The sequence below is a fragment of the Labeo rohita genome, chromosome 12 (assembly GCF_022985175.1).
Source record: "Labeo rohita strain BAU-BD-2019 chromosome 12, IGBB_LRoh.1.0, whole genome shotgun sequence".
Taxonomy (NCBI): domain Eukaryota; kingdom Metazoa; phylum Chordata; class Actinopteri; order Cypriniformes; family Cyprinidae; genus Labeo; species Labeo rohita.
The window spans coordinates 2,003,885-2,020,281 of record NC_066880.1 but is presented as its reverse complement, the minus strand read 5'-3'; the positions used below and the strand labels follow the sequence as shown (position 1 = coordinate 2,020,281).

The following is a 16,397-nucleotide window of genomic DNA, read 5'->3' as shown; positions in this document are numbered from 1 at the left end:
GTTTGATTTGTATAACTGAAGCCATTTCATGTAATAAAAAATTATATATTTCATGGTTAGAACATAATGCATACCATAGAGGGCTAATCATCTATTACAGATGTTCACTTTATAATGCATTTAGAATGGCATTTATTTTCATACTTTAAAAAGGCATTTCCTTTTTATGCTTTACTGTAAAGAGTTAATGCAGCAATAGGATTCAGTCAAGTGCCATGTAGAAAATATTGTACTTTCCTTCTCATTTGTATTGTTATTCTGTGAGCTGTATTACTTCTGTCTAATGTGACTTTTTACTTATCTTTTGGGGAAATTAAGGGTGAAAGTCAAGACAATACTTTACCAGTGGTTGTGATTGGTGGAGTAATGGATTCTACAGATGGGATTGTCTCTGTTGTTGTAGACACTGATGTGGTGGACTGATTTGTGGCTTCTGGTATTAAGAACATTTTTAACAAGATCAACAACATTTTCAAACAAAATCCAGAAAACACTAAATGTGACAAAATGCTCACCTGCACAGTAAGCTCCACAAACTATTGGCTTGACAAACTCATAAACATAGTAATTTCCTGGACAGGCTTTGACTTGTATGACATGGGATGTGTAATCACAGCAGCCATACCATGAGGAGACACAGACCTGACGGGTGACCACTCCATCTTCCAGCTGTGGATGAGGGCCGTTGAGCCACAGTGGGTAATAAGTGCCACACATGCCTCCATTAACACATGATTCTGGCATCTGAGCATTTTGACCATTGTAGAACAGCCTGTACCAGCCATTCCACTCCACATTATAATCACACATGCCATAGTAGTAATAGTTACTATAGTAAGGGTTATCTGTGGCTCTCCAAGGCTCATCCAGACTGGTGTAGTTGTAGCAGGGATCAATGCTTGGGGTGGTGAAAGATACTGTTTTAAAAAAGTAAAAAGAGTGCATTATATGCTGAAGATTATACATGTATCAGATAATCATGAACAGGTCTGCAAAAGTAGTTACCATATGAAAGTGCAATTCAATGATAAACATGTCAAATATAATGATGAATGAATTTACCTGCACAATATACAGGAGCTGGGATTGAAAGAGTTGGTCTGGTAAATTTGTAGACATAATAATTTCCAGGACAAGCTTTGACTTGGATTGGTTCAGATCTGTAGTAATTGCACTGGCCATAGCGAGAGCCATAAATTTCACGGGTAACAACTCCATCTTCTAGCTGAGGATGAGAGCCACCAAGCCACAGAGAACTATAACCTCCACATGACATGTAATAAAAACACCACTCAGGCATCTGAGCACTCGATCCATTGATGAAGAGTCGATACCAGCCATCCCATTCTACACGAGTGTCATCATGTCATTTATATAGCCATACCAATACCAATAATTCTGTGTGTTTCTCCAGTGGTTGTCGAGGGTGTTGTAGTTATTGCACGGGTCATAATCTGTGTTAGTGAGAGATGATGAAATCAAAACTTTGTGAGGTCAAACCAGTCAAACGTAGTAAAAATAATCAGACAGTTTAAACAGTTTGTACTGTGCATTACATGAAAAAGTGATGCTAGAAGTTAATGCAGAAAAGGTGCCATTTTTACAATAGTTATAATTGGGAGAGAAAAACAACAAATTAAGGATATTATATATATTATTATTATTATTATTATTATTATTATTATATACTGTATACAACTTACTCAAGGTGATGCTGGATCCAGTGATTATATCTGGACTCACAGTGGAAACCACCTGTGAAATTGTGCTGACATCTTATATTAAAAAAAAAAAAATAAAAAAATGATAATAAAAATCAGTCATTGATTAAATCATTTTAAAATGTATGATTGACTTTTGAAAGAAATCAGAAAGTACCTGTGCAGTATCCTGAACACCAGATTTGTGGATTCACAAGTTCATAGACATAGTAATTGCCTGGACATGCTTTCACTCTGATGGGTTTTGACTTGTAATAACAGCAGCCACTCCAATAAGACCCTGTACAGACCTCTCTGGTCACCACTCCATCCTCTATCTGAGGGTGAGGACCATTGAGCCACAGATTATAGTCTGTGTTACAGGTGTATGAATTAACACAGGTCTCTGGCATCTGGATGTTCATTCCATAGTAGAAAAGCCGGTACCAGCCATTCCAGGAGAAAGATTCATCACAAATGTAATCTCCACTTTCATTGTTGGCTCTCCAGGGACGATCCAGAGACTCATAGTTGTAGCAGGGATCACTGCTGATGCTTTGGAAAGCAACTGACAGAGTTTGTAAAAGTACTGTTAAATACTGCATTTACATTGAAGACAGCTTAGAGTATTACATCCTAAAACACAATGATGGGTAATTTCACAATTTTGAGAACTTATATTTTAACCAGTGGTGTGCAGTCAGACCCAAAATGGGCCAAGAGGGGTAACACATTATACTAAATGAACAAATTAACAAATGAATAAATAAATAAAAACATTATTTTGTTAAGGTTTCTTATCAACTATGTAAATAAGAAAGCATTTTTTGGCAAAGAAATTAAATTGTGTGGTAATATTACAATATGCCCATATACAGTATTCATACTGAACATTAAACAGTTGGTTTAAAATTGTGAGATTTGAGGAATTGTGTTAAAATTAACATGATTGTTTGGTGAGTGCTGTATGGGTGGCTGTGGGAAGACAGGATGATTAATGAACTGCAAACCACTAGTCTCACTGGTTAAAACATTTAATTTTCTTAACTAGTTCATTAAGTTGTATATTACATTATCAAATAAATAGAGCATTTACTCTTCTGACATTCAAAAAGATCACACAAAAAAGAAGTTAAAATTGTACCTGCACAGTATGAAGGCATGTAGATTGACAGATCTGGTTTGACAAGTTTATAGATGTAATAATCTCCTGGACAGGCTTTGACTTGGATGGAGTTGGATCTGTAGTTGTCACACTGGTTAGACCACATGTAACTTCCCAAAACTTCACGGGTCACCACTCCATCCTCAAGTGTTGGATGAGAACCATTGAGATACAGTCCAGTGTAACCACCACATCCCGTATAACTCACACACCACTCAGACATCTGGGCACTTTCTCCATTCAAATACAGTCGATACCAGCCACTCCATTCAACATGAGTGTCATCATGGTCATAATAGTACTGATATGGGTTTTGCCGTATGTCTCTCCAGTATTCATCAAGAGTGGTATAATTATAGCATGGATCATCGCTGGAAGTTGTAGATTCGGTGCTGTATAGTGCTGTATATGTATTTGGTTTAGAAAAAACAAGAACAACAACAAAAGTACATTATCTAACAGCCATCTGAAAAAGAAAAAAGTGGTATGGTAGACTGAAAATTAATGAGACTGACTAAAAGTGTATGCTTTATACAGCTTCCTCACTAATAAAATAAGAGTTACCAGTGTTTTCTAGGAACTTTATTCATATCTGTTTCCTCTGATTTGAATGATATACACATAAGTTAGAAGATCTCAATTTATTTATTTGAATATTGTTGGTATGATATAAACTTCTGTGTAAACCTCTAAAACATGTAAGGCATGTCATTTCACACTTGATCAAAGAAGGTATATATTTCCTCAAATCATATTTTCCTTTTTGTAGTTAATGCTGGGATTAAAACAGTGCATTAGTATAATACTAGTATCTGTTTTAGGATTAATACAGCAGTGCTTGTTTCTGTTTGGAAATATTTCATTTTTAAAAGTACTAAGCAACTTTGAATAAAAGCATCTACTTAAATCTTAAAATGATAAATTAAAAACAAGTAATCATTTTGACCCTTTTTTGAAACCACAAACATGTTTTCTGGAAAATTGCTTTCTTTTAATAATGTAATTTGCTGCCACATTCTGCCTGTTTTTCAAGTCCTGCTGTTCCTGCTCTGTCCAGCAGGTGAAGTCTGGTGTTACTGTTCTGCTGTCTATCATGTCAAGGTCACAACTGTGAGAATTAAAATATAAAATGACAAACAAATTTGAAAGGCAATAGTCTGATGCTAATTATTAGTTCATTTTGCTACAATTAGCTGTTTTTCCATCCACCTATTTTTATGCGCATTTTGGAATATCCCATAAAAAAAAAAAAAAAAAAAAAAAAAAAAAAAACTCTGGATGGAAACGCGAAGATGCGCATAAATTCTTATGAAAAACTTATGCGCATAAGTGAGTAGGATAAACCTTTTATCCCATAAAAAAAATGCGCATAAACTACGACTGAAACACTTTTACCGAATAAATTCCTCCATACGCATTAAAAAAAAAAGTCATGTGACTTTTCCAAAAAGGTGATTTTGGAAGCTCATTGGAAGAACATGTAGTTTCTTATTTATTTGTTTTTTATTCGTTTTGTTTATAAATGAATCCTTTTATGTTTAATATAAGTGAGTTTGTCCTGTTTTATTGTCTATTCAGTCAGTTGACGCCGAATTGCTGCTAATTCGAAATTAAAAGTAAAATGTGCACGAGCATTTAAAAGCGAAAAAAAGCGTGCAAAAGAGAGAAAACTCTAACGAACTACCCACAACCTCTCCCCCGGTGATGCCGGTATTACCGGTGTTGTCACACGTCGATTAACCGGTGGGAAAATTACCTCGCACCGTCACATATGCTCGACCTGAGGTCCAAGCAATTCATATATTTATATGAGAATTATTATTTTCAGTGGCTTCTTTTAGTTTTCTTAGTTATATTTAGTGCAGGTTTATCAGGAGGGGACAGTTTTGTTCTCTTTGTCTCGTTGGATGGAAACGGTGCTTTATGCGCAAATGTTTTATGCGATATTCCAGTTTTGCGCATAAGTTAAATTCGCATCTTTGGATGGAAACATAGCTAGTGATCAACTGACACTTGCTGCTGCTGTTGATGATGAGCCTGACAGGCACTAAACCCGACGTTTGTCTGTTGTGCCAATTTTAGCACCATCCTGCCATACTGATTGTTCTTCATTAATGTGGAAACTAGTGAGAATCATGTAATTTCTACCCAGTTTCTTTTGGAGTCTGCTTTCATTTCCTTAATTTCTACATTTGTAATGGAAATAGGAACGAGTAAAGATTAGATGAAGTTAAAGGATGATCATACCTGATGTTTGTCCACTGGTTATTTCACCTATTAAATAAACAAGAACATCATGCATTAATTATAGGAAATGATTTTGTCATTTTAAATGAGAAATCACTCACCATTAATTAGCAGCAGTAGTGACACACACAGTGAGATCAATAACCTCATTGTGACAAATGGCATCTCCTGCACACACATTTACAACAAATAAAAGCATTACATGTTTCTTACTTACTTATTTAGAGTTTATTTTTGTATTTTTGTTCAAATAAAAAAAAAAAAAAAAAAAAAAACAGCTTTGATTATAATGTTACAGATATTTACAGAACAAAAAATAGCCTTACCCAAGGTGCTGCTGCAGAGCAAACTCAGAGAGATTCTATCTTAAGCAGCTGAATGCAGTGGTGATGAACTGTAGGTCTCAAACTCGTATCAACACCTTTGTTAATAACTTGGGGTGGAACATCACTGGAACAAAAAATAATCTCAAGACAATAACTTAAACCAGTTTTACATTTTTCAATAGCTATTATGACATTTGCACAATATTGTTTCTTTGCATACACCCACCATTTAGAAAGATATTCTTTTCTTTGTGTAAAAATATGTGACTGCAGATGGAATGATGGCAAGTCAGTTTTTGTTTTTACTGAACGCTTTATAAAAACAGCACCTTAATACACCCGAGTAAACCAAAAGTGACTGAGTTTGTTTGGTTTCAATAATGTTTAACTACTAATCGTTACATTAAAAAAAATTCAGAGTCCATCGTAAGACTACTGGAGGGATGCAGGTGGTCAAGTGATATGAAGTTTGTGAGATGTGAAAACTAACAACACCGGAAATAGATACAGAAATAAATCAGTATATTATTACTGCCCTTAAAAGTTCAAACCAAAGTAATTGTTATGCCCTTTAAAGCAGCTGAAGCAGCATAGTTAGCAGGTTAACAATAGACAAATGAATGGTCTGAAATATTTAGCAAAAATGAAGGGAAACAACAAAGAGAAACATCAGCAAATAATATTCATGGAACTTGATTTATAAGGGCAACAAAAATTAAAGCTAATGTCACATGGTTTGATCATTTAAACTAAAGCAGAGAATCAACTCTGGCCTTTTCTTTAGGAAAGTGAACACTGTATTCAGTATTTACTTGTTTACCAGATTGACAAAGTTCTACTGCACTTTTCTCCCATGCACATTTTAGCAGGAGCTCAATATTATGCAAAAACCAATGTGATGCACATTAATGTGTCCTGACAGAAATGTCTCCTCGGGAAAAGTGGACTTATCCAAATATAAAAGTGCATGTGGCTTTATTATTGATCTGGATGTGTGTTGATTTAGCTTTCTAATTGTATTTATTAAAAACTATTTAGCTTTCTAATTGTATTTATTAAAAACTATTAACACAAGAATGGGTATTTTTTTAGATTTAGGACGACTTTGATGAAAAGTTTTGATCCACTTCAAATGTTGACTACGTTAAGATGCAAAATACATATGAGCTAAATGCCATCCATCTGACGTCTTTCTTTAAAAAATGCATTTTTATCAGGCTCAGATGTATAGGTTTCTATGCAAGTACCAGTACTTCTGATTGGGCTGAGGCTGGTATTTTAGCAAGTCTGAAGAAAAAGTATTTGATGGACGTATAAGAAGTGTCGAGAGCATTCACTCAGTATCATTATCTCATTTTTGACTAAGATGGCTTTTAGCTGGTTTTTGCATCTGAACTCTTCATATTATATTATATTATATTATATTATACACACATACTTAGTTAAACTCAATAGTCAGGTTTGGCGTATTTTTTTTTTACATTGACCATCAGATCAGATTTAATCAAAAGATGTAAGCTACATGTTACAGTGGATGAATATTTTGTAACCATTCAGTCTTTTTACATGCTTTAAAAGGTCTACATGCTTAAAAATTATAAGGTCTGGAATTTTTATCCATATATGCGTTTAACGTAAGCATAATATATGTTGTGTGTCTATGGTAAATTGGTAAAGCTGAAGATTTACCATGTTTTACCCACAATAATAGCCAGCAGCACACAACATGGCCACTGCAACACAGACTGACTGTAAATGCAGCCAAACAAGTTCATTTCCATAATTATAAATGACATCAACTTACAAAAGTCTGCATGTTAACAGAGGACTGTTTGGGGGACATGACCTTATGCACATATTTGTATTATCCTGTCCTATCCAGCTCTACAGTTTCAGTTTCTTGTCATCTTCTTGAACAAGGAGCTAGAATAATACAATAACATTTTGTTTGTTTAAGCAATGTCTAAACCTCACCTCATCTTACAATAGAACAATTCAACCAGTGCAGCAACATTCTTCAAATCCTTTAGAAATGAATTTTAAAACACTTTCTTACACATTATCATGGAAAACAAGCAAAACGATTGTAAAGACCCTATTAAAACATTTTAAATGACCTGATCTTATGCACATATTTGTATTACTCTGTTCAAGAAGATGAAGAGAAACTGAAACTGTAGAGCTGGATAGGACAAACAACAAGAATAATACAAAAACATTGTTTATTTAAGCATTGTCTGAACCTCATGTGGGAACATTCTTAAAAACCTTTAGAAATTATTTTTTAAACACTTCTCACACTTTATTATAGATAGTACCAACATCCTGAAAAACAAGCAAAAAGATTGCTAAGATACTATTAAAAAAGATAACACTTTCAATAATCTCTTATTCATAGTATTGCTGAAAGTAATTGATTTCAAAATACAGAATGTGAAGCCACCTTGCTTTAATTCCCCTCCGAGTAATTCTTACTGTGTTTTTATGTCCTCATTATATAGTATTAAAATACTGGAAATTATATTAAAATCACATTTTCTGAAAGATGGCACTGCATTTATAAAGTTAAAAAAAAAAAAAAAAAATCACTTTTAGTTCATTTTTCATTCCCTGATCAAAATGTTAATAGCTAAACATGCTTTCTTGGGAACAAGTGCTTTAATTGTAAACTATTCTTAAACATTACTGTTAAGTCAAATTATACAATTTAGTTTTTACAATTTTAGATAATATCGCTGTGTCAAAAAATGATTTTTAAAAGTCTAAATTAGCTTTCAAATAAAATTGATATTTTCATGTAAACTCTCATTCTCTCACTGACATAACTAACTTTATTTCTTAGTTTACATCATGTACATTGACCAGTTCATTTTTGAAAGTCTGCTTTAGAAATACATTCCTGAACAGTAATATAAACATGTGGATTTTTAAAAGTTATAGGTACAATACAGCATTAATGTTTCTTACCATGATCTAAATAAACATGAATCTGTTTGTTATTGTTACTGTAGTACCTTTTTTTTTTTTTTTAGCAGAATACACTGTTTTCTTATTTCATGTGAACATTCAATTACAAACCCAAAACCAGTGTAGGATCAGTGCCAAATTCATTAAAATGACACTAGAAAATCTGATTTGTGTGCGTGGTGTTAAACTAAAGGAGGACCAGGACACTCATTAGAGGAACAAGTAACAGCATCAGAGAAGCACACAGACAAGACGCCGCAGATACCTTCACTTGTTCTGGAACCAACTTATCTGTTAACAGGGAACATAATGCAATGAAGTGTAATGTATTCACAGGCAAAATCAACTTTGACAAATCATTAATACAAATAAAATGTTCACCTGTGTTCCCTTCAGACAACATCAGAGGACCCATAGATATGGAAGCACTGTCATGGAAGTCCAGCGACCTGCGCTCTCTCTGATGGTGTCCAGAATTACAGTCCTAAAAGAGAAAAGGGCAAAATCCATTTGTGTAAAAATCATTGAACAAAAAATAAATGATAAAGGAGTGCACAAAGTCTCCAAAAGAGGACAGCAAAAACAAGAATTTTAGCAGCCTTATTTATTAAACCTCACCACCACAGACATTAAGGGTGTTGTCGTCATCACATATTTTAAACTCACTTTTAAGCAGTGATTGCTTGACAGAAGGCAAAGGTGAACAGCACAGTGCAGGTAAACCTTAGTTGAGTTTGCAGTGAAGATAAACATCCTGAAGGAGAAACGGCTGGATGTCGAGACGCCGTTCTGCAGCAGCTCCACTGTGTCGTCATTTGGACTGGGACACCTGAGAATTGCAATAATGACAATCAACAATTTAAACTCTTTCACTCTTTCAAGTCATTCAATTCAAATGTGATTTTTTGTAATTTATCAAACATTTGCATTCCATGTACAAAATAGTTTTACTCTGTAACGATAAGATCCCAGCGGAGGCTGTAATCAGGATCATTCACAGGTGTAGCCCAACACGCGTCAATCACCAGGGCAAACTGGCGGCTGTCAACCCCCTCAACACGAACTTCCACATTCATCTTCTGGTCGAGCTCTGCATCCACTCTTCCAGTATAGGGCTGGGTAAACTCATCATCCTCATATGGAATCATGCGAACCTGATATCTCCCCTCACCAGCGGGAAGAGTCTTGTGCACAATGCTGTTAAAATGTTCAAGATGTATCATTTTCATACTGCAAATTTTTTACTGCTTGGTTATTGTGGCTTCAAATATTTCTACCTCTCCAGTGGATTCATTTCCACATTCATGGAAAGTGTTTGTGATTGAGGATAAACACAGCTGAAAGGAAGCTTAAGGATTTTCTCTCTGCTGATAAGACCATCTGACTTTGGTTTCCCCAGAATGAAGTTATCATAGATGAAGTGGGTGCCATTGGCCTGTGAACAATAGAAATAATATTTAAACATGTCAACATGTTTCATCAACCACTATCTAACGCAGGGGTGCTCAACCCTGGTCCTGGAGATTGAGTTTCCTGCAAAGTTCAGCTCCAACCCTGACCAAACACACCTGAACCAGCTAATTAGGATCTGAAGGAGCACTTGATAATTACAGACAGGTGTGTTTGATTAGGGTTGGAACTAAACTCTGCAGGAAGGTCCATCTCCAGGAACAGGGTTGGGCACCCCTGATCTAAAGTGTTTGTTGAATAGAGCTTTGCCTAAATCAGCGGTGTCAGACTCAGTTCCTGGAGGGCTGCAGCCCTGCAGAGTTTTGTTCTAACTTTGCTCCAACACACACACATTCTATGCCGTTTTCAATTAAGCCTGAAGGACTTGATTAGTTGGATCAGGTATGTTTAATTAGGGTTACATCTAAACTCTGCAGGGCTGTGGCCCTCCAGGACTGGAGTTTGACACCCCTGGCCTAAATCATTGATCATGACGGAATATATATATATATATATATATATATATATACATATATAAAACTACTACTTTCTTCATTATAAAAAGAAACATTTTAAGAAACATCTGAATGGCATATACATAATATATCCTACCACAAGATTTGTTCCACAGATGTGTTCATTGTTGTCAAAATGGAATTCCACTCTGCCATTCCGGATCATTCCTTTGCAGCTGGGATCATTGAGATGTAAGACGTCAGCTGAAAAACCAGCCTCAAAGAGCTGACAGCGAGACACAGACATGGAGCCAGAGCTGCTTTCACAGGTTTCTGAGAAATCTGATGGAGAAAACATCCTAAACATTGTCAGAATAAACAAAAAGGGTAAATAATTACTTTAAAAAATGTATTTAAAGTTTTTGTAATAGGAGGAGTTTTACCAAAAGAATCTGGTCTGGTCTGGTTCTCGTTACATAAACAGCCATAGACGCCATTTTTCTCTCCACACCATTCATCCTCTGTGCAGCTGAGTTCGGCACAGGGGTCTGAAGGGGAAAACCACAAAATGAATGAAACTTTAAAAAAGGGGGCATAAACGAAAATGACATTTTTGTAAATAATAACTGCCATTTATTCGTTAAAAATTTACATCAAAGAGTAAATAATATCAATTCATGTGTATAAATGTGGAAAACATGCCTGCTAAAAACTAATATTTGATAAAAAAAAAATAAATAAATAAATAGGCATCATATTTTTCTAATTTGTTTTTTGCTCATCTTTATTAATAAATTATGTAATTAATTCACTACACTAATGTGTAGTAAAAATGTGATGAACTGGGGATAAAATTGCTAATTAATTGAATGAAAATTGAATGTATACACTGTCATTCAAAGGATTTTTTTTAAGAAACTTATTTTTATTTAGTAAGGATGCATTAAATGGATCAAAAGTGGACGTAAAGACCTATATAATGTTATAAAAGATCTCTATTTTAACATGGTTCATTTAAAAAAAAATCCTTAATTTTTTTTTAACTGTTTTTAACTTCACATTTTGCAGTATATTCAACTTTTTACATTTTTTAAATGTAATAAGTATAAAATGTAATATTTTTATATTAAATGTAATATTCCACAGCTTTTTTTTTTTTTTTTAACAAATCAAACAGACTCATTTCCAAAAAATAATCCCACAAAGCTAGTGAATGGTGTATGCTGTTGGGTATATCTACCTGCACAATAAGCTGAGCAAAACATTGGCTTGACAAACTCATAAACATAGTAATTTCCTGGACAGGCTTTGACTCTTATAGGGTGGGATTTGTAATCACAGCAGTCACTCCATATGGAAGCACAGACGTGACGGGTGACCACTCCATCTTCCAGCTGTGGGTGAGGGCCACTGAGCCACAGTGGGTGATAAGTGCCACACATGCCATAATTAACACATGAATCTGGCATCTGGACACTATGGCCATTGTAGAACAGCCTGTACCAGCCATTCCAGTTGACATTATAATCACACTTGACGTAGTAGGAATTGTTACTATAGTAAGGGTTATCTGTGGCTCTCCAAGGCTCATCCAGACTGGTGTAGTTGTAGCAGGGATCAACACTTGGGGCGGTGAAAGGTACTATTATGAAAAAAAGAAAAAATCCCTAATATTGTGGAAAATTATGATTCCAATATCATAATACTTCAATATAAGCAATATAAGCATCAAATACAAAGAATGAATGAACGTACCTGCACAATATACAGGAGCTGGGATTGAAACTGTTGGTCTTTAAATTTGTAGACATAGTAATTTTCAGGACAAGCTTTGACTTGGATTGGGTCAGATCTGTAGGAACTGCACTGGTCATGGTGAGAGCCGTAGACTTCACGGATAACAACTCCATCTTCTAGCTGAGGATGAGACCCACCAAGATACAGAGAACTAAAACCTCCACATGACATGTAATAAAAACACCACTCAGGCATCTGAGCACTCGATCCATTAATGAAGAGTCGATACCAGCCATCCCATTCAACACGAGTGTCATCATGATCAGAGACGTATCCATACATAGACCAGTAATTGAATGTGCTTCTCCAGTAGTTGTCGAGTATGTTGTAGTTATAGCATGGGTCATAATCTATGTTAATGAGATCAAAACAGACCAGTTATTTCAATAATCAACTTCACAAGTGCAATTGTCATTGCCAAAAGAAGACAAAGACATATGTCAAGTGTAACTTACTCAATGTGATGCTGGATCCAGTAAATATGTCTGGACTTACAGTGAAACTTGGCCGTGCAATGGTGCTGACATCTTAAAAGAAGGACATGAGAGACATTAAGTAAAGCTAAGTCATTTTAAAAGTTCTGAAAGACTGTTTAAGAGAGAGAGGAGATAGAAAGCACATTACCTGTGCAGTATCCTGAACACCAGATTTGTGGATTCACAAGTTCATAGACATAGTAATTGCCTGGACATGCTTTCACTCTGATGGGGTTTGACTTTAATTCACAACAGCCACCCCAATAATTCCCTGCACAGACCTCTCTGGTCACCATTTCATCCTCTATCTGAGGGTGAGGACCATTGAGCCACAGATTATAGTATGTGTTACAGGTGAATGAATTAACACAGGTCTCTGGCATCTGGATGTTCATTCCATAGTAGAAAAGCCGGTACCAGCCATTCCAGGAGAAAGATTCATCACAAATGTAATCTCCACTTTCATTGTTGGCTCTCCAGGGACGATCCACAGACTCATAGTTGTAGCAGGGATCATTACTGATGCTTTGGAAAGCAACTATCATGAACAAAAGAGAAATGTCAAGTTCAGGCATTCAACAGTTTTTGTGTAAGAGAAAAATAACATGTATCCACCTTATTTTTCCAGCAAGTGTGGGCGCGGCCATTTGTAAATGTTATGGGTCTGGCTTCTGGTCTCATTTGCATCCAGCTATTTTTAGTGGCATAAAACAGCTGGTTTTGCTGTTTATTATTATCTTAATTATGAACATGCTGGTTTGTAGTGCAAACAGTTTTACCATTTACTGCTTTTAACTTGGCATTATTCTTATTCTTGTTATTTCCCTATAGCGGCTAATGAACCAGAAGTCTCACCCATAGGCTTACTTTGAAAAATGATATTGGTAATGTCATTGCAGATGAATTTGATATATATATATATAATTTTTTTTTTTTTTTTTTGTATACGAGTACAGCTTACTGCATTTGATCTACAAAAATGTATTTTATAAAAAAAAGTGCCTGCAACTGCACCTGCACAGTATGTAGGCATGGGGGCTGATATGTTGGGTTTGACAAATTCATAGACGTAATAATCTCCAGGACAGGCTTTGACTTGGATGGATGTTGATGTGTAGGCACCACACTGGCGAGACCACATGTAGCTTCCCCAGACTTCACGGGTCACTGCTCCATCCTCAAGTGTTGGATGAGAACCATTGAGATACATTCCAGTTTCACCACCACATCCCATATAACTCACACACCACTCAGACATCTGGGCACTTTCTCCATTCAAATACAGCCGATACCAGCCACTCCATTCAACAAGGGTGTCATCATGTCCATAGTAATGATGTGGGTTTCGCCGTATATCTCTCCAGTAGTCATCAAGAATGCTATAATTATAGCATGGATCAGAGCTGAAAGTTGTAGGTACTGAAAGAGACAAATGACAATCACATGCCAACATATTATCATTCTCTATCTCTTGTTCGGTATAAATAAACAGGACATTTTTAAGTAAATAACTATATGGAAGAAACAATGGTTGGTTAATAAACTGACGACAGATCTGACTAAATTTACACATCTCTCTGCCATTCTATTTCGGGGAAGAAAGTTATGTTTCATAAAGTCAACTACAGTTATTAAAGAATGATTGTGGTACCTGATATTTGTTCACTGACCATTTCACCTGTTAAAGCAAAATTCAAACGTGTTAACGTTACAGCATCTAGTTGACATTTAAATGCATCATTCTGAGACAAAAGTCTAAGCAATTTTATTAACATACCATCACAATTAACCAGCAGAAGCAGGGAAAAACACAGTGAGATTAGAAGCCTCATTGTGACAAACTGACCTGTAAAAACAAAACAACTTGGATCTGAAGGATCAACTCTGGCATTCTACAATTTAATACTTTGTGTAATCAGTTCTAAACTTTACAATTAACTACTGCTCTTGCATCCAACATCATAACTAGTCAGAACTCTTCGGCATCATTTGCCGCTCCGCTTACACAAAATTATTTCTGTCCAAGTCAGTTTTTCCCATATCTATTCACATTTTTTTTAAACAATTGGCATGCAAATGAGGTATTCTCAAAAAATTAGACTTGAGAAGGTGATCATTTTTGCATTGTACGACAGACTGCTTATTATTCCTTGCAAAGCCTATAGAACTATATAATAATTTTCGATTTGTTTGATTTTGTTAGTATCCAGTATAATTTTTAGTTACATTTTACTTATGACTGATAGTATAAAAGTGGACAATAGTATTTCTTGTTTTTCTTATTCATATTGTGCACATTTATGTAAAACTTCACTTCAACTATTCCATAAGTCATACAACCAGAACAAGCAATTAAAATACAACATTCATGGTTATTGGTAAAAATCTGATGCATCAAAAGGAGATGACTTAAAGAGTGATAAAATAAAGAGATATAACTTTACCTGAGGTCAAATGCTGCTGCAGAGCAAACTCAGGGAGATCCTCTCTTTAACAGCTCAATACAGCGATGATAAACTGCAACTCTCATGAACTTACCTTTATTAATAACTGTGGGTGGACCATTGCTGGAACCAAGAGTAATCTCTAAACAATACCTTAAACCAGTTTTTAATTTCTGTGTCAGAATGTAGCTATGGTTTGCTTGGCATTTAATCAGTTTACTACATTGTGCAGTTCTGTTATGTACTGGTTGCTCTGACATTATAATGAAACAATAGTTAATGTACTGTACATGTTGACCAAAAAACAGATTATGTTTCTGTGAAATTCCCAGCAACAAATATTTAAATTCAATAACATACCGATTCTTGATAATAACTGACACTACTTAATTTCATGTTTATATATCAATGCATTAGAGCAAAACATTAAACATTTATACAGTACCTTCAAAAAGTATAACAAACGTTATGCACTTCATTTATGCCAAATCTTGTTTTACTGACAAATGTATTCAACTTGAATATGAATTTATTCTGTGTTGAAGAAACATTTGTGTAGATGTGAAAACTTCATTGTTTGCAACTATGAAGACCAGAGTTGTCACTGGTGAATCAATGGGAAGTCAAACAATTCAATCACATTCAATGCACAACCTCCCCATTTTAAACCCAAACTTGAGGAGATCAGCAAACACATACCAGAGTGACAAAGCAAACTTTGTCTGTGGAAGAAAAGTAATGATTATATTTATTAAAATAATAAGCAAGCATCTAATATAAATAAGATGTTTGCAATGTTTTAGCTAATTTAAAGAGAAAAAAAATTAAATGCATAAAGTAAATAAAAATGTTTGCGAGCACAAATAGCATGTGACAAATTTATGTAAAATGAAAATTTACATTAAGGTCAGTAACTCATCTAGGTATCTGTACAAATATTTAAAAAAAAAAAAAAGCATACTTTTGAAAGTACTAATATAGCAGCAGAAAAATAAAAGTAGTATCACCTTCCAAACATAGACTGGGTATTTAAATGCAACAATGCATCAAAAGGGACAAATAAAATTGCCACTTAACACTGCAAATGACATGAAAGCATCTGAAGACACCTCTGATTTAATATGCTGACTGCTTTGGTTTGGCTCATCTTTCATCTTCATCATACGAGTTCTTCTTTGTTTTTAAACATATACTGTATTTTGTACATGCCCAAACACATGCAAACTGTTTTTTGAGAATTATAAACAGTAAGAATGAACATCATTAGCAATTACTCAAGACAATAGCATGAAATGAGCATGCAAGCGTGAGTGTATTCAAATTACACCCACTGCATGTAAACAAGACTGTTCCCAGTAAAGCATGTAAATC

General features: G+C 35.0%; 1 protein-coding gene, 1 long non-coding RNA gene and 1 further gene across 2 annotated transcripts in view; all 3 read right to left on the bottom strand.

The window, feature by feature from the left end:
• LOC127174217 (uncharacterized) overlaps positions 1–15,120 on the bottom strand; it is a 53,836-nt gene extending 38,716 nt beyond the window's left edge. Inside the window, 23 exon segments of the mRNA XM_053825508.1 lie at positions 344–433; positions 516–917; positions 1,063–1,368; positions 1,371–1,454; positions 1,704–1,775; positions 1,879–2,268; positions 2,845–3,313; positions 8,671–8,696; positions 8,787–8,889; positions 9,072–9,234; positions 9,357–9,602; positions 9,683–9,840; positions 10,467–10,651; positions 10,753–10,857; positions 11,550–11,951; positions 12,065–12,106; positions 12,109–12,456; positions 12,562–12,633; positions 12,731–13,120; positions 13,597–14,001; positions 14,234–14,260; positions 14,360–14,428; positions 15,027–15,120. Coding sequence (XP_053681483.1) covers positions 344–433; positions 516–917; positions 1,063–1,368; positions 1,371–1,454; positions 1,704–1,775; positions 1,879–2,268; positions 2,845–3,313; positions 8,671–8,696; positions 8,787–8,889; positions 9,072–9,234; positions 9,357–9,602; positions 9,683–9,840; positions 10,467–10,651; positions 10,753–10,857; positions 11,550–11,951; positions 12,065–12,106; positions 12,109–12,456; positions 12,562–12,633; positions 12,731–13,120; positions 13,597–14,001; positions 14,234–14,260; positions 14,360–14,414 — 4,540 coding nt within the window. The 5' untranslated portion in view covers positions 14,415–14,428; positions 15,027–15,120.
• Positions 4,483–5,552, bottom strand: LOC127174218 (uncharacterized). The gene is made up of 3 exons (XR_007828858.1): positions 5,439–5,552; positions 5,214–5,280; positions 4,483–5,139 (listed from the first exon to the last, which is right to left on the bottom strand). It is a non-coding gene; the product is annotated as an uncharacterized LOC127174218 (long non-coding RNA).
• LOC127174521 (uromodulin-like) lies at positions 7,028–10,858 on the bottom strand.
• Positions 15,121–16,397: the final 1,277 nt, after the last annotated feature.